Here is a 19,314-nt window from a genome sequence, read left to right on the forward strand (position 1 = left end):
AAAACATTTGTGGTAAAAGGGTCAAATCAGTAACTCTATGAAGAACTACAATACATCAAAGATTTTAAATTCTTGTTCTGTATTTGAAAGCAAACAGGCATTACAAAGGAGTTTACAATGCAGTTAAAAATAAAACTGATGCATTTGAAGGAAAATAAATGTACATTATTGTCTGCAATGAACAAATAACACTGTGTTCACCAGCTTAAGACCTCAAGATAGAGGAGACTAAGTGCCAAGCATCAAAGCAAGAAGTCCATCCATGTAATATGGATGATTTTATTACACTTTCAACCAGTGTAAAATATCCACCTATATAAACTGTCTCCCAAGTGATACAACCATAAACCTTATAATTGTTTGATCTGACTTTACATGTTGCACAGTCTTTTCTGTAAACAAGACAAGTAACAAAATAATTCACAAGTATCAAATTTTATTTATAACATACCTAAAAGGCTATTTACATTTGCATCAATTAGCAGAAACACATTTAAAAACTAAACCTCTCTTTTTTTGGTGCTCAAGTCCCTCAGTGTTCTTTAGAGTAAATAGCATAATTTATAATACAAAATTTATTTATCCAAATTAGATGCTTATTTATTCCAAACATTATCCACTGATTATCTTAATTAGAAAACAGCAGGATGTAGAGCTCTTAGAAAGCAAGGAGAGCAGAAAAAGAAATCAAATTGGGAAATGAGTCCAAATTAAACAGTTCACAATCAAAGCTTCTTCCTCCTTGTTACAGGTTTAGGAAAAATGGCATCCATCATGCGTTTGCGGCGTAGGTTCATCCTCAGCGAAGGGGTTTCCTTTTCTTCCGTTCTCTTTTCGGTTCTAGCGATCGGTTCAGCCGGACTGGCGAGGGGAGAGAGAAAACTGATCTCAACAGGAGGTGGAGGCTCTGGAGCAGCTTTTGATCTTTAGAAAAGAAGACAAAAGAATTAGGGTAAGATAATCAAAATAAAGCAAAGTGATGCACAACCAATACATTACTCAATTACTCAGACAGGCAGATTAAGATTGTAGCCCAAAAATGCAAAAACCTGCTTTGATTATAATCATGCATGTAAACATTCTTCTTATATTACAATAGCAATAGGACTTTGTGCAACATGGGCCATTCACCTGGTTGTCCTCTTCTTTCTGGGCTTAACAACCTCAGTTTCAACTACAACGTCATCTATAGGGCCATTTTCCTAAAAAAAACAAAATGGAAGAATTAATGAAGCTTAAAGTGTGATGAAGCACAAACGAAAGATGCTTTGGTACTCAAACTTTATAGAAGACCTGCTTACCTCTTTAGATTGAGGAACACCGTCATCTCCTGAACTTTGTGTTTGAGGCACAGGAGACAAAACCTCTGGAACTTCAACTTCATTTCGTACAACAGTTCCTTTTCTCCTTCCTAAAATGAAAAGATTGCAGATAAATTAGATTAAAGGCGTATTAAAGTGTTGTAAATTACTGCTAAACGAAGCATTAAAATATTGACTACCTCTAGTTTTTTTCAGGTCAGCTACGGGAGTAACTGATTCGTCAACAGCCGTAGAGTTTTGTTCAGACACCTTGCTTGCCCGTGTACGTCTAGCACTTGCAAGTGACTTGCTTGCATGTTCCTGTATTTCATCAGACACCACCAATTTTGATTCTTCAATGTCTGCCGACTGAGTTTCATTCTGTGATGGAGGTGCTGCTGATCTAGTGGGTCTCCTCTTGGCACGTATAATTTCAGTTACAACAGGAACACTCTCCTCCGGGGCTTCCTCGTCTTTGAGTCGCTCTACAAGGGCATCAGCTTGTTGAGCTTCAGTCTCCACTTTCAGAGGAGTCAAATCAGGTCTTTCTTTGTCAAGATCCTCACCTTGATTCCAGTGCCGGCTTCTTGTAAGTCGTCTTGAAACACTCTGAAGTTGTGCATCATCAATAATAAAGGTTGCATTGTTCACTTTTTCTGCAGTGCCAGCCACGGTCTTTCTCCTGCTTCTTGGAGGAGTTCTAAGAGGTTGATTTAGAGTTGTGGCTTCTTCTGCAGTATCTTGTTGGAAACTTTCTAAAGCTAGCCCTCTGGTAGACTTGCGTGTAACCCTACTAGGACTACTACGTGCTTTGGCAGGCTGTATCGTCTCCTCTGGGACTTCTTGATGAGCTTCTGGAACTTCAGTGATTTGTGCTTGGGATTTTCTGGTAGTGTGTCTGACCTGTGTTTCTGAGTTGTCAGTGGACAGGGCTTCACCATCATCATCATCATCATCATCATCAACCACTGTGCTCCTGGTTCTTCTGGATCCTTTCCTAGGTGTAGCTTTCTGTGGGGTCTTTCGTGCCGGACTGGCAGGCTTTGATACTTTCTCAGAAGGCATGTCTTGATCATTCTCATTAGAACACTTTTCTGCATCTGCTTTTCTTGAGCTTCTTCTGGGTGTAACAGGAACTTGATAGTCTTGGAGCTGCTTGCCACTCCTTGTAACACGTCTTGGTGTTGAAGGTACTTGAGAATCCATATGTTCCTCTTCAGTCAGATCCTTTTCCGCATCAAGGTTGGGTACAGGGAATGTTACGGTTTTCCTAGTTCTCCGTGATGGGCTGTGTTGCACCTCTTTAATGTTCTCCAAAACTTCCTCAATATCTTTTCCAGATCTTTCAACTTTTGTTCTGGCAGGTGACTTGGGTCTTCCTGGTGACTTTGGCCTTCCTGGCGACTTAGGCCTTCCCATTTGTTTGGTTGTGGAAAGTTCCTCAACTTCTCCAGTCAATAAAGGTGTAGTGTCTATTTGGTTAGACTCAGCTAAAATGTCTTTTGCAATGGTTGACACCTCTGTGTCCAAAGTAGAAACTTCATTGACCTTACCTAAAAGCTCTTCTGAAGGCAAGACTTTCTCTAGCAGAGAAGACTCAAATACTTCCCCATGAATAGGAATATGAGATTCTTCCTGCATGTTGCGAGGACCAGATTTTAGCCAATCACCATTGGAAAGTTCTTTTGTTTCTTGAAGAGAAGGCACTGCTTCTGTTGTGACTATTTGTTCAACTGTCTGGAGGACCTCAGCTGGTTGGTCTTCATTTTTAGGAACACCAGTGACAACAGGTTCAATGTCTGATACCAAGTCTTTTATGTCTTCCAATTTGTTGTCTGGAACTTGAACCATATGCTCCAAGATGACAACCTCAGAGTTAGTTGTAAGCTGTTTCTCCACATCCTGAGGTTCTTCTGGCACAAGAAGAGGTAGTAATGCTGCATTATGGTCCAACTCTGAAGCGTCAGGCAGTTCCTCCACTTCTGGATCAAGCATGAGTGTGAAGCCATGTGACTCTTCTGGCATTGTACCATCTGGTGCACTGCAGAGGGTCTGTAAAGTTCCTCCATCTACAAGATGAGTATGCTGCTCCTCAGCCAGCTCTACAGGCACCAGGAGAGTGGTGGATGGCTTAAGCTCCGTATAACACATTGCATCTTCCTCATCTGGATCTGCAGGGCCAAGGCCAACCATTACCATTTCACCTTCTTCTTCTGGCATGTCAGTGTCTAGAACCTGCAGAGAAAAACAAAAACAAAATAACAATGGGAGAATAAGTCCATGTACAACAGGTCACAGTGTTTTAACATCAAAATAAGATTCAAATGATGCACTTACTTTCAGCTGTGCGTCAGGTGTGACCAGTGACAGCACCGCATTGGATTGATCCTGGAGGTACTGCTCATGTGGTGGGAGTTCCTCCATGTAAAGGGCAGGAGCATGCTGGTGGTTACTCCTGCCATTACCCTTTACTTCATCTATAATCTCAACCTCACTACCCGAGTCCTCCACCTTCTCATCTGCAGACTCTACTTCATCTTCTGACTCCTCTGAAGATTCGGCACTGGAGAGCTCATCGGTGTCATTCAAACTCACTACAGCTATTTGGAGAATTACATGGAGGTTAGATCTCGATCGTTACCATGTTGTTTAACTATAATGTTAAACCTGAGATGGACTTACATCTGGACTCTGAGGTAGCAGGTTCTGATGTTTGTGTTTTCAGATCTGCTGCATTCTCAGAAGTGGGCTGATTAACTTCCTTAATGTCACAACCTGGTTCACTGTAGGGTGCAGACAGAACCGACAAAAGTCAAAAAGGTAAAATGGCAGGACATGAGAAACCTATACAAAGCAGCACCCCAGAAAGCATGATGGGCAAGTCATTGACAAGCACCTTTTGAGGGATCCCTCCTTAATACTGGACCGCGTTAAAGTTGGAGACAGATCTGGGCCAAATAAATGCTGTTCAACAAAGGCATCCAAATCTGAAATATAAATCAATTTTAGACATTAACTTCCTACCAGTACAATTATTAAAAAAACAGTTACAGTACATTTTCAAAGTTTGGGGTCAGAACTTTTTAAAACTTTTTGAAAGTCTCTTATGCTCACATAGGCTGCAGTTATCCGTTTAAAAAAATACAGTAAAAACAGTAACATTGTGAAAGATTATTACAATTTAAAATGCAAATTTTCCTGTAAAGGCAAAGCTGAATTTTCAGCAGCCATTACTTCAGTCTTGTGTCACATGATTAGGGTTGGGAACCAATAACCGGTTGAATAAGAACCGGATCTGTTTTTTGAAAAGAATCGGAACCGTAAGCAATTTCTAAGTTTCGGTTCCGAAAACGGTTCTGGTGTGACACGTGACCAAGTGCTGTGAGCAGCCTTCCGCCAGTGTTCTGACAATTTAGCATTTCTGTAAAGGATGTCACAAACCAAATAACAGAAACGCCACACTGCCTCTATTTACTGACCACATAGTTTCCAATGACACGCCGCGAACACATAGTTTCCCACGACTATACGCACACTCGCGCCTTTGATAACTGTGCACGTAGTTTTGTCTGACTGCACATGTACCAGCAGCACGCTGCACCTGCCACCACTAAATGACATTATATTTGTCCCATATTGTCATTAACATACTAACTTCAACTTGTACCACTAAATAAATAGACTGCTATTGTTATGTAAGTATCATTTCAAGAGTGATAAAGTGATAGAAAATATTTATTTTTATGCATTTTAAATGTTTAAAAATGTGGAAACCACTCATTGCATCACACCATCTCCTGACTGCATTATTATTTGTAAAATATGGGCTTTATGGAGTGCGTGTATACATGGTTATATTACATTAGAGACATTAAATATAACAGTTTATATTTCATTAATTTTCGGAAATGAACAAGTGTCTTAGCCTTCAACGGACTATTTGTCCAAGCAGCTTATTCCTGTTTGAAAAGCAAAATGTAATTGATAGTGTAAAAAACAACAACTTTGAAGCACATGCCGATTGATGGACTAGCATAACTCAACATTACTTACTACCTTCCAGCAACACTACATTCAATGAAGGTAAAAGAGTAAAAAACATAATAATAGTTAATTTAAACGGAACCGGAATCAGAAAATTTCTAACAATTAATCTAATATGCTGATTTGGTGCTCAAGAAAAAAAAAATTTATCATCAATGTTGAAAAAGTTGAGATAATTAATATTTTTGTGGAAACCCCAATTTTTTTTTATTCTTCATTAAAAGAAAATTCAAAAGAACAGCATTAATTTAAAATAGACATCTTTTGTAACATTATATATATTTACTGTGAATTTCAATTATTTTAATGCAATTGAAAGTGGCATAATTTTTTATAGTATATAAAAAAAAACACTCTTACTGACCCCAAAGTTTTGAAAGGTATTGCATGTTATAAAAATAAATATAAAAAAAATAAAGTACCTGAGGTTTCCATAGATTCCTCTTTACATTCTTCATTGGTCTCAGGTTCATTAGTCATTTGTTCGTGGTTCACCAACTCAACTGCTGGAATCTCATTTACAGAAGCCTCACTAACTAGTTGTTCTGGTACTGCCTCTGATACCCTGGTGACAGCTGGTTCATCAATAGTGTCATGAGCAGCATTTTCCTCCATGGACTGGTTCACAGGCTCAATAGTAAGACTGAGAGCTTCAACAAAAATGGAGGATGTGTTTTGTGACTCTTCAACTTCAGTTGGTTCCTGGAATTCCTGATGTTTAGAAATCTCAGCCGAAGCTTCTAAGCTTGGTTCTTGAACTGAAACAACAAGCCCTGGCACCATAACTACATCCGGCTTGTGAACCTGAGCTTCGGAAGTTTCCTCAATCTGCTCCTCAGTTATTTCCCTCACATCGTTCACAATATCAACATGCACCTTAAGCTTCTCACACCTACTTTGGGCTTCTTGTGTCTCTGAAGGTCTCTTTCCATGGGGCGAGTCTTCCTCTGTATCACTCTTCTGAGCTATATTCAGCTCTTCCTCAGACAGCGTAACAGAGGGCAATTCTGCAGTTGTGTTTTCTTCTACAGGAGGCATACGTTCCACTGAAGTGTCTGGAAGTCTTATGGTCACCTCCCGATCCATGCTGTTGTTTGCTTGTGTTGCCATAAGATCCTCAGGAGCAGGAGCATCATGGAACTCAAGAGTGGTATCGGACTGATTGGAGACAAGACTTGCTTCTTGCCCCAGACTAGGCCGTCGCACAAGAGTGGGAAGCACTTGTTTGGACTCCGATGCAGGGATCTCCTTGACAGAGGATCCACTGTCAGATTCCACATCAGGATTCTCTTTCTCTTCTAGTGAGGGCATGTACATCCTCTTTAGATCTGCTTCTTCCTCTTCAGCATCTGAATGTTTACTCCAGGCTGCAAAACTTGCTTCAGGAGGTAGGGAAGATATCCTAGGTGTATTGAGCTCCCTGCTTATCGGAATCTGTAAAGAACCACAACCATATCTAGTGAAAAATCTAATATTTTCATTAATTCCTTTTCATGAAAGGTCATCTTCACATTTGATTTTAGATGTAGAAATGGCATGTTACCCCATTGCTCCAGTGGACAGAGCCCTTGGGAGCTTCTGGAGAATCAGCCTCCTCTATGAAGGTAATGCGGCTCTCTTTGGAGCGGAGAGGAGGAGTGACTGATCGGCCTGGGGAGGCAGAAGGGGTGGCCACAGGAGTGGGACGTAGGCTGCTCCTCAAAATAGACTGTGGGGTGAAGCCTGAGAAAACCGGGCCAGATGCCAAAGCTCGAGCTCTCTAAAAATATAATGTTTATAATGAAGTGGGTAATTTCTTTCAACACTTGAGGAAATACATACAGCACATTTAAAGTCACAAATGTGTCTATAAGCTTTTGTGCAATGTTTCACTAACCATAGGGTCTCACCTTCACCACTTGCGGAGTTTGTAGCAGACTGAGCTCAGGAGCCTTGCTGACACTCTTCGGACCAGCCCATGAGGTAATGGACCTTGTAGGAGTGCCAGGCAAATTAGAGCTCTCTGGAGAATTGTGGGAAGATGGCTGCACAACCAAGTCCAGAAGCCTGGAGACAAAGCAAGGGAGATGTTACTAGTGTCTTTTGAGACATACATAAAGGAACTTATAACACACTAAAACCAATCTTGTACGGTTTTACCTGGACATTCTCTTGGTTAGCATGTTAATGGGAGTTCCTACAAAGGCCTCAGGTTGATTTGGAGAGGGAGGATGTAGACTAGGCACTTGCATTTCTGACTCTTTGGGGCTGCACAAGAAATCCAACAGCAAAAAGTTAAGCTCAAAACAGATTTTAAAATGAAAACATCTCAAATGAAGGTTAGGGAAAACTACTTAGTATAATACCTTTTGAAAGGAGATGAACTGGGAGTGGTGTTCTTGCCAACCCATACTTCCTCAATCTTTGACAAGACGTTATTGATAAAGGCTGATCTGGTCATCACATTTTCAGAGGCTGAACGTTTTGCTACAGTTGACAGAGGCTGGGGTCTTTTAACTAGGATTGAGAGAAAAGCAGGATAAATGACAATTGCTAACAACTTCAACAAATTCTAACACTCTGTCTCAGTGAGTATGACCATCATCAGTACCTTCTCTGTGAATCGTAGTAGGGTGTGGGTATGGTTTTGCTCGTTCAATGGCTAATTTCCGTTGAACCCGAGGAAGAACCTTCCCATACTGATTGAGAATCGAGTTTCTTGTATTTGACCTTTCCTTCATTTTAGGATCCCGATCAGCCTGAATTCAACAAAATTATAAATTACATGATTTTTTTTTTTTTTTTTTTTTTTTTTTTAAATAAAACTGATGGAAAAGAGATGTAGACTATAATATGAAACTGAACATACTGCTAGGTTCACTTTGAGGGTCTGGTTGAGTTGAAGTGCAGGCACATAATTTGCCTGTTGGAGGTAGTGGACCATGAGCAGCTCCCGGTTCTGGAAACCTCCGGTGTTTTGAAGGAACCGCTCCAAACACTCCTAAACAGACATATTTGAATTAAAGTTAAAAATAAAGCAGTGATAAAATACACTACTTTCCAAAGAAAAAAGTAATGCGCCATTCTGACAGCCATTAAATATTAAGTGCTATAGAGATTTGCACAAACCTGTTCTGAAAGTTCAAGGGGCAGTTTCAGCAGCTCTTTCATCAATCCCAGCTCCTGACAGGTCTCAAAAAGAAACTTCATCATCTCCTCCATGTTCAATTTGTTACAGTGCTGCCTCAGCAAAGCCCAGGCCTCCACAATACACCTGGTCAGCCCAAAACAAACCAGGGGAAAGAGTCTAGCAACTACAAACGAGCCCACTTTAAGCTGACATATTAATAACAATGGTACACTACAAACATACCTGTTATGAAGCAGGACAGAGAGGCACAACTTGGCTTGGTTAGTAGTGCACAGGGGAGGCTTCATCACATGCAGGTAGCGCAGGGCGATGCTGTGTTTCTGCTGGCACATCAAAGCCTGCAGGACACGCTCATGCTGCCAGTTCCACAGAGAGTGACTGGTGGTTGGGTGCAACAGCAGCTCCAGAGAGCTCTGGGGGAGATGAAAACCATTCAAAACAAATTATTCATTAAGTCTCATGTTGTAAGCACCTCTGGCATGCATACACTAAAAGTAGTGTTTAAACTGATATAGCTCTCATATTTGCTAGTACATAACTTTTCTGTTGTCACCATTCATAAATCAAAGAAAATCAAATTGTTTCTTTACAAATTAATAATATATAAAAACATTAATTTTTTTATACCTCATGATCATGATGATCTAGCAACCACAGGCCTTGTACCAGTTTCACCAACCCAATGGGAATGGCAAATGCTGTGGGAAAAGACTCCACGGATGCCCCACTTTTATTAGGAAACGAGTACATCACATCCAGTAGCAAATAAATAACCTAAGAGCCTGAGTCAAGGAATAATCTTTCCTAACCAACAACAAACACCACAATATTTATGGCAAGATGTACTAGAGTAAAGAACCCCAAAAGGATACAATAGCATGTTTGGCAGATTCTTCAATGTTTTCCAGGAGGTAAATATCCAGCAAGGCCTGTACCAGGGACAGATCACAAAAGATTAAAACTAAGCACAGTTAAGGGGCGGGAACGTTGTATAAACATATTCAACAAGTCTTAACTTACATGAAGTGACGGGGGAGGATACTGTCCCATTCCACCCTCATCCCTTTTCCAAAGCTCAGTAAGGCGTTCCCCACACTGATTCACCAGGCCATCAATCATGAGGCAGTCTGCACACCACTTGTCCCTATTGGAGGTACAATATGATAATGTGACTTTTGGAGACATTTTATAATTATATTACATATTTATTTATGCACTTTATTTTATAATCATGAACAAATAACAAAAATTCTTAAAACAATATAAATTATGGTAAATTAAAAAAAAAGCCCAATGGTTCCTTGGAAATTCAGCCGCTTACTTTGCCAGTCTCCGCAGCTCCTCCCTCTGGCTGATGTAGTAATTCTTTATAATAGAATGACTGTAAAAGGGCCTTGATATCTGCAGCACATCATCATCATCTGTTGACAAATTAACATTTTAAGTTCATCATATGCAATGCACAGATGTGTTTAAAGAACCTGAGCGAAGCTTTGGACAAGGTCATACCAGAGCCCTCTGGAAGGAGACCAGTCCGGCAGAACCACAGGACCACCTGAGCGTACTGGGAGATCAAGCTAGACACCATGCACTTATTCATGAGTCCAATCAATCCTGCAAGTAACCAAAAATAAGTTATTCTAGCGATTTTCAACTTCACATATAACAGCACAAAACAGTGTGATGTCTGTGAACACTCCGACACCTTTCTGTGTGAGCTCCTGAGCCTCATTTAGCAAACAGTGGAAAATGGTGCTGAGGTTTGCCAGCAAGCGCTGACTGTGCTGTAGGAGCTGCAGCGTCTGAGGATCCGTGAAGTTTGCGGAGCTGTCAAAGAGCGGAGCACCTGGAGAAACAGAGAAAAGTGCGATCAGAATGCTGTTAATGGGGTGGTTGATTATGATTTCACTTTTTGAACTTTAGTTAGTGTGTAATGTTGCTGTAAGAGCATAAACAACGTCTGTGAAGTTACGACGCTCTCCCTTTAATGCAAAGGGAGATATTTTCATTTTAAAAAAATCACTGTTTAAGGACCACAAAAAATGGCTGTTAGGGACAACAACGAGCTTCTTCCTGGGTTTGTGACATCATTAACCCTGATGTTTACATAAACCCCTCCCCCGGGAACATGCAACTACCCGTAATGGTAAGGGGGCGTGACGTTTCCGGACAACGTGCACTCGGCAAATCACAAACACACTGAGCCCGCTAACCAATCAGAGACCATTGTGTATTTCTGAGGGAGGGGCTTCACAGAACCAGGAACTCAACAGACAGTTTTGACAAGAATGGAAACAATAGTGTAGAATAAAGGTAAAATGTGTGAAAATAATGTGTTTTTTTTACAATGAAGCATAAACACGTTACACTGCACACCATAAACACAATCAAGCTTTCAAAAAAAGATGATCAACCACTCCTTTGAATTTGCAATAAGATTATACTTAGAGAAATTGGTGTAGAAAACTCACATATTTCATCCAATTCCTCTTTGGTGCTTACAACCTTATTCCAGGCCCACTCCAGTATGTAGCGCAGATTGACGGCTGACCCAGGTTGCTCTGCATGCAGAAATTTGGCAGAAAGTTATATGAAGTACTGGCTGCTGAAAATTCAGCTTGGCCATGACAGGAATAAATTACATTTTTGAAAATACATTAAAATAGAAGTCATTTTAAATTTTAATACCATTTCACAATATTACTGCTTATTAGGGATGTGCGCGACGACTAATTTGACTGTCGTTTAAACGGAAGTTTTGTATCCGACTAGTAGACTAGTCTAAAAGCAAGAAACCCCCAAAAGATGGTTTAAAAAAAAAAAAAAACATTTTGCGTCCGTGTATATAATAGCCTACATTTAAAATACTTAATCTATGAATCACACTGACAAATCCCTCAATGAATTCCGCTAAAAATAGGTCACAATTATGCCATACTTTTGCCTCGCGTTATCATCATTTAATTTTAGGTGGACATTGGGGAAAAAAAAGGAAAAAAAAAAAAGGAAAAAAAAAGCGACCTAGTCCCGCACATCCCTACTGCTTATACTGTATTTTTGATCAAATAAAAATGCTGCCTTGGTGAGAATATCAGACTTTTATTTTTATTTTTTTTAAATCTCTGACTTACAACTTTTGAACGGCAGTGTAAATTATTGGTACTGAAAGTTTTTCTAGATTACAAATGCATTACTTCTCTCATCCTCACCTTCAGTGGTCCACTGTTTAATACAGCCAGTGATGAGTCCCAATGAGCTCGTCTCCACAGCAGTGCACAAGATGGCATCAAGCTGCTCTTCCTAAATGCAAATTACAATGTATGCAATAAACAAATGTGCATTACTGGTATAAATCATCTGATACCAGTAGTTCTACATGTGAGTGAAATCTATTAAGCTAATAAGCAAACAAATTAGACTAGTGTGTTGTTACAGCTGTATAATGTAAAATAAAAGTGTGTGATACCTGTGAGAGGCTGGAGGGCTGGACATCAGCCAGACGAGAGGATAGGAGGCCAGACATGAGACAGCGTGAGTATCCATTAGAAATGCTGTCACCTAAACTTGGTGCCACCTTCTTCAAGTAGCTCAGTGTCTGAGAGTAAAGAGAAAAAGTTTAACGGACCAAAAACAGTAAAGACTCTGCATAGTATACAAAAGGGACAAACCCTAACCTCTTTCTGATAGCCAGAGCAAGTAAAGTGCACAATTCCAGCATCAAGCAAACAGCTTCCATCTAGAATAGAAAAAGAATACAGAGGTTATGACATATTAAATACAGCCATTATACATGCAATATAAGATCATATAAAAAAAACATGTCTTGCCAAAGTTGTAGGTTGTGGGATTGAAGAACTGTTCCGGTGGAGGACAGGTGTAGGGCAGACCCCTACTTAGACTGCGCTCATGAATCAGGATGTCCAACAGAGTACAGGGAGCTGTTGTTTCGATCACACAGTCAAGAGACCACACTGCCAGATACGGACAGTTACGTAAGGATTCACCCGTTCTGAATGGAAAGAGAAAGTCTATTTTCATTTCCCTTACAACACACTGACTGCACTTTTAACATTTACTATAAACATACCCACCTCAATGAATCTGGCATCTGAGCATGGTACCATCGGTTAATGTCAAAAACACCTATGAAGGTCGATGGCTGTCCTTGTCCATATGATTTAACTTGCCAGCTGAAAACTGACACACTTGTATCAGGAGATGCCACTAAAAAGCAGAAAACAAATGTTATAGAAAACATGCAATGTCAATCAATCAGCCTGCAAAGTATGATTTGGACATTTAAAAACCTTCATTCATGCTGTCATCACGATCAGGGTGGTGGCGAAACTTCTCTATGGTCTGACAGCTGATCAGACGGACATTGGTGGCCTGAGCTCTTAGAGGAAACGCTGTACCGTTCAAGTCCTGACTGTAACGTTCCTCACAATACTCCAGACCCTGAGAGTCAAACATCACACACTGAATTAATATTTTGCAAGAACATTGTATATAGATACAAAAACTGTGTAACATTCAAATAAATTTGAGAATCCTGAATAACTCCGTACCTCATAAATAATTTTCCCTGAAACCAAGCACTTCCTCTCCCCAAAGGCCAGTTGTAATAAATGGAGGCTGACTACATCCCCCTCACTGCAAAGACAAAAATACACCAGAATAAAATCAAAACATAACCAGACAAAGTCAAAACAATCAGCTTATTATGTCGCCCTATTATGATAGCAGCACATGAAATGGCAAACTCACTGATCCTGTGCAGACTGCACTGCCCACAGATAGCAACAGTTCCGTGGGTCATTCTCTGGCTCCTGGAAGGTAAATGCATAGACAGGCACTCTGCCACCCTCTAGCTGTGAGTGATATCTAGAGAGCAAGAGGACGTGTTCAGAAACAAATTCATTGGTGCATCAATACATTAAAGTAGCAACGAAACGGAAGTAGTAACAGATCTTTTCTTCAGTAACGTGACACATCTTGAGTAAATTATATCACTGAAAAAGAAAACAGAGGCTGGGGACTTGGTTCTATCCACCGATTGTTGATTGGATGGAGGTAGATATAAATGTGAGCTTCCAGTGGATTGTAAAGAAGTGATTTTAAATGGGAAAAAAAGTCAGGTCACACTTCTTTTAAGTATTTCACTCACTCTTTTTTAAGGGACTTCATGTTCCAGAGCTGCAGGTTGCCATCTGAAAAGCCCACAGCGAGCTGGTTGGTGCGTTGGATGTACTGCAGGGCTGTCGCTCCAGTACCTGTGGGGTTGCTGAGCTGAAGACAAAGATGTCTACCCTGCTGCGTCACACCCTCCCGTAACCGTGGGATCTCAGATGGAGACTTATTGACCACCTCCAGATCTGTGGCCAAAACAAATTAAAATAGTTTTAGATTATGGAATGTCTTTTTTTTTTTTTAGTTGACACGAAAGATTTTGTTTAAAGATATAACAGTTCCACCTGAAGCCTCCAGTTCACTCTGACTACAGGACAGGTCATCCAGACAGAGATCAACCAGTAGAACATGACCGACATCTGTGACCACAGCAGCCACACCAAAGAACCAGCGCAGACTCTGGTGTAGATGCTGTGTGTTAGCGCTGGCCCCTCCATAGCTGACAATAGGCTCAATGGCTGTGATCTGCAGAAGAAACAGATATTCTTTTCAATCATATGATCCTTCATAGTAGTGTCTTTATAAAACAACAGATGTGGAACAATTACAAGAAACATTTGACAGTCAGGGTGCATTTTAAGAAATCAATTATATAACCAAAGAATTCTACAACACATAATAAACTCATTTACACTCACTCTGGATTAATGTAGTTAACTAAAAAAAAAACACTGCACTCACTCTGCCTGGGATGACCACAGCCTTGACAACACGGGAGATACCATGATAATGAAGAAACATGATGCTGTCATCTTCTTCCTGAACGATGAGCAGCCCTGTTCGCTTCAGCCAATAGAAGTTCCGCACGGCCAACACCGTGGGCGGGTGCTCAGATACCCCACTGAAGCGGTAGGCAGAGAAACGCTCTCCAGTAATGGCATGGACCGCTTCCAATTGAGGCCCACAGGCAAGCCAGGCCACTCCATTTTTCCCTGCACACAATAAATAAGAGACGTTGGTGAAATACAAGAGGAGAACTGAAGATCTAATATTAACCTAGGAAACGTACATGAAAAACCTAAAACATGGGTTCATACATGCAGTCAAGTCATAAGCAGGACATGCCATCACTGAAAAACAAGACTCACCAACAGTGAATCTCCCATGCAGCACAGAGTCCAGCGTAACTTCATCCTCCCCTAGAGCATCTATCGTCACCTCTGGGAAGCGCAACAAGCTGCTGGTGACTTGGGCTGCCAGGTCACGCATGCTCACTGAAGAGAAAACACATGCTAAAAAATCAATCTGCCTGCCCTGAAACATCAAGCCTACAAAATAATTCAAGAAACTGAACACAAACAGAATGTTTCAACCTAGTACAAAAATCATGCTGAAATATCACGGATAACATTCTGGACAAAGAACAACCTCATACACAACAGCAGTTGTCAGCACTTTTGTGCCTCCAATGGAGCAGCTGGCACACATGTATGCACCACATTTGTGTTTCCTCCAAACATACAATAAAACAGTGCTTATCAACTGGTGGGTCTGTTCAGATGAGCTCATGTACAGTGAGTGTAGAGAAAGAAAAAGAAAAAAGGCTAACATGTATAAATTAAAGGGCTGTACACCCAATCAACCTATATTTTGATGAATATTCTTATTTGTCGTAGTGTAATTATTGCTAAATTAAACAATTAAAAACTGTTTGCGGCAATTGTAATAAAGCTGAAATTAAAAATGAGAATGACTCACATGAAAACTAAAGCTAAATAAAAATAAATGAAAGCTAAATATAAATATTTAAAAAAGACAAGCACATAAAAGTACTAAAAGTTTAAAATTGAAAATATAAAAATCAACGACAATTTAAAATATGAATATATTTTATAAGAATAAAACTAAGAATATACAGTATAAAAATAAAAAATAAATAACACTGCTTGGTAGAAATTAACCGATATGGGCAGGTCACATGACTTCCTCAAAAATCACAACTATAAACAAGGAAAAAGAAAATACATACACTACATTAAATACTGGTCAGAGAAACAAGGTATGTACCAACCAAAATTAATTTTGTGCAGTGAATTATTCAAGAGATTGGAAAATTAAACATGGTAATACTCTTGTAGTTCATGTTTATGTTTACCAGCTTTAAGATATGTGGCACAGTCATGATAACACTATCTCGAAAAAACATACGTGACCCATAAGCTTTGCTGAAAGTCTGACATGATTATGTCTACACTACAGAAAGATCTCCCACAAGGACAGCTATTTTACTCTATTTAAATAGTTTACGGATCTGTGGATATTACATAAAAAACCAACATGCATGACATTTCAAAAGAACATTTGCTGACGATAATATATTATAAAACGCAACAACGATTTAATAACAGTAATTATAAGGTCTGCAGAAGACCCTGACAGTCTGTGAAACTACAAAACCCTTGGTTCATGCAATATTGCCCCCTGGAAAAGCATGGCCATCTAATGCAAACAGCCTGAAGGACTCATCCACGTGCCCGCGCAGACTACAGTCCCACCCATGCGTGAGACTCACATGGAGAAACAGTGACCTGAAATCAGTGCTCACAGCTCAGTTTTACTCATTAGAAATACTAGGCAAATTACACTAAACAGTACAACAGGCGTCTGCGGTCATGTTTGTTTTTGATAATCACTTATATATGATAAATCTGACGTTATGCAGTGTCATTACGTGCACTGTCACTTAACAGACAAGCCATAAAGTCCATTCAAATACATTCAAATAATCACTGACATAAACCGCTTCTTTTCAAAGCAAAACAAAGGCGTCCATTCAGTGCGGTCTCCTGCATAGTTTACATAAAACACTATTGTATGATCTGCAATATAACCTTTGCTGGAAACTATTGTCAAGCACAGCACGTCAGTAACCACCGCTAGCGTGAAATCTTACTTTTACCAACAAAGCATATACAAACAAACAGGAGACTCAAATTACAACGACGACAGGCCAACGACAAGTTTAAAAGGTTTGCTGCAGTGTATAATAAAACATAGAGCGTGTAAAAGGTCTCGTACATAGCCGTGTTGTGGCGTGAGTTAAGCACGCGCAGGCTGTTAGATTAGCCGTACAAGCTAATGGCAGCTAACGGTCACAGCGCGAGGCTAACTCACAACAGCTTAAACACCCAACAAGCCACCTAAACGAGTGCTAAGAAACAAAGAGAGCTGCAGAAACAAGTACAATGTTCTAGAATATCCTGATATGACACAGATAGGTGAAATTGAGCACAGACAATAACGTTACCTGCGCGCTGACGATGACGGCCCTCAAGAAAACTGGATATACTTCAAATACGACTTTCGTGGCAACTCTTTTCCGGTCATAATCCGGACTCGGTTCGTATGGATAAACTCTCGTAGTCTAGTTGTGTTGATCTTTAAAGCAGCAGCAAAGAGAAAACTTGAATTCCCGTGAGTTCAGTGCAAATCGTTATAACTGCCGACTACTGCTGCTTAAACGCAGGCGCCATTTCTACAGCGCTGCAGAACGACTTCTGCGCATTCATCTGCTCCAGCCAAATCCCGCGCCACAAAGAGTATCGCGAGATTTCAAGCACTGGGGAAATTACAGGGGTTTTCATATCCTTTCTTTGATCGGTGACTGCACATTTGTTATTACAGTCACTTATTAAAACACGTGAGAGCGCCTTTCATAATCACGAGACCATATATGTGCAAATAATAACACTTTTTGGTTTCATAATATTAAATCCCAAATTAATTGTGTCCACTCATAAATCATAAATTAAATAATAAGCCTAGTAAATATCCTTATAAAAATCAATACTACCCCTTCTAATAATAATACAACTGTGTGCACTTCTAAAGGACACATAAAACAGTATTCTAACTATGCAGTTCAAATAGTTTCATGTAATATAATCTTTACCTTGTGATTTCATAAATGATCTAATCTCAGATGCTCCGCTTTTGTGTTATTTATAAATATATTGTGATTGTAAATGCAACATTAATGTAGATGTTAGAAGCTGCCTGGTTAACTACTCCTCTTTGACCACTAGCTGTCAGTCTAACATGTCTCATTTGCAAACCAGTTGTATTTCTTTACATTAAAATAATAATAAGAAATAGCTTTAAAAACACTGTTGCCTTTTTGATATGGTGCTTAACTGATTACGATATTCTGTGGACACATAATGCAATTTTTTTTTTAATTATTAAACTTTATTGCATTTCTGTTTTTAATCCTAAAACTTTCTATTCATTCCCAGGTTAAATTAGATTTTGAATCCCAAATTTTGGAACCCCACTATAAACTATATCATGCTTAAAGGTATTTTGGAGTACAATACAGTAGCCTAAATACTACAGCTTATAAATATGGTATGCATTCTCTACCCATATTATAATTCAGAGTACTAAAATATTATATATGATAAAACAGATTATCATAACTGCACCATGGTACTGCCACAATATTTTTATACACAAGAGTAAAAGAAGCAACACTATTTTAGACCCAAACAAATATGAGCTCTAATTTAATTAAAGCATTTGGTGTTTTTATTATTGTAAAATGTTAATAAATTGATTATTACAATAATAAATAATATTAACACTTATAATAGCAAAATATAGTTTTCTGTTCCTTAATGTATGTTTCTTTTCTGTACTATTTATTCTGCATTTATTTACCCTTTTCTGTATTTATTTTTGTGGTGGGAGGAGCTAAGCTGTATATAAACTCTTTTATTTTTTGCACTGTGAATATATTTTGCACATTGCCAGGAACCACATATTTGCTCTTTCCAAGTAAACACTCTTGAACTGTACATCATTGTCCCAGTCATCCTGTTTTCACACCTCTTATTGCAGCATAATTTTATTTTTCCACCTTTCACTATGAGGGCAAAGGGCAAAGGGAGACTCTCTCTCATACTTTCTCCCTCTTCTCTTTATTCTTCCCTCCCTCCTCTTTTTCCCCCTTTGTCTTGGTGGCCACTTCATGCTAAGATTGAGCTCGGAGGTTATGCAGTTCCCATTTCCCATCCCCCAAACACATCCTCGCTCTTCCCCATCACTGGATTGCCAAAGTGAATAAATATAAATCCTTGGAAGGAAGAACACACGTGTCTATCACAACAGTGTTTAAAATAAGCTTTACAATTAGGGATGTGTGCACATGTTTATGTATTTAAATCATTATTCAAATTATATCTGATATACAAATGCATTCAGAATATCACAAAAACCCAGTGAGTCAGAGTTAGAGTGCCTTTAGAGCTGCTGTCAGCGTTTGTTAATGAGTTCTGGCTTAACGACACTGGAGATGGTGTGCGTGTGTATAAAGGCGTGAACAGGGGATGCGAGATGTAAAGGAGGCGATGAGGAGGTGGTCTGGGAGATGAAGAAGAACAGGCCAGCGGAGGGCTGTGACTCAGAAGAGAGGGTGGTGAGAGTAGGTGTCAGTTGCTGAATAATGATCCAGTTCAATCAGCACCTGCGCTGAAGAGCAAATTATGTATCAAAGAATTGTCACCCATCTGCTTCACATGCTAAATAAGGTTACCGATCACAGGTGAAATTTCTGCCTGAGAGAGCAGGAGGGGTGAAGTAGAAATCACTGGCAGATATTCAATTAAAAATATTCTAAAAAATATCCTGGCTTTTATTCCTTGTGTGTCA

At 39.6% G+C, this 19,314-nt stretch overlaps 1 protein-coding gene across 1 annotated transcript; it reads right to left on the reverse strand.

Moving 5' to 3' along the window:
* Positions 1–62: 62 nt before the first annotated feature.
* LOC109071372 (protein ELYS) lies at positions 63–17,183 on the reverse strand. The gene is made up of 36 exons (XM_042773648.1): positions 16,913–17,183; positions 14,754–14,879; positions 14,347–14,597; positions 13,950–14,130; positions 13,643–13,850; positions 13,243–13,359; positions 13,044–13,128; positions 12,783–12,933; positions 12,567–12,699; positions 12,303–12,484; positions 12,150–12,211; positions 11,942–12,070; positions 11,685–11,775; positions 10,947–11,036; positions 10,181–10,321; positions 9,985–10,089; positions 9,797–9,896; positions 9,496–9,619; positions 9,348–9,404; positions 9,103–9,249; positions 8,698–8,888; positions 8,454–8,598; positions 8,194–8,325; positions 7,936–8,083; positions 7,691–7,841; positions 7,485–7,592; positions 7,235–7,391; positions 6,889–7,104; positions 5,768–6,779; positions 4,198–4,288; positions 3,984–4,084; positions 3,639–3,901; positions 1,502–3,536; positions 1,302–1,411; positions 1,132–1,202; positions 63–924 (listed from the first exon to the last, which is right to left on the reverse strand). The coding sequence occupies exons 2-36, from the start codon at positions 14,872–14,874 to the stop codon at positions 726–728; spliced, it is 7,605 nt and encodes a 2,534-aa protein (XP_042629582.1). The 5' UTR covers positions 14,875–14,879; positions 16,913–17,183; the 3' UTR covers positions 63–725.
* Positions 17,184–19,314: the final 2,131 nt, after the last annotated feature.

Source organism: Cyprinus carpio, chromosome A17, assembly GCF_018340385.1.
Source record: "Cyprinus carpio isolate SPL01 chromosome A17, ASM1834038v1, whole genome shotgun sequence".
Lineage (NCBI taxonomy): Eukaryota > Metazoa > Chordata > Actinopteri > Cypriniformes > Cyprinidae > Cyprinus > Cyprinus carpio.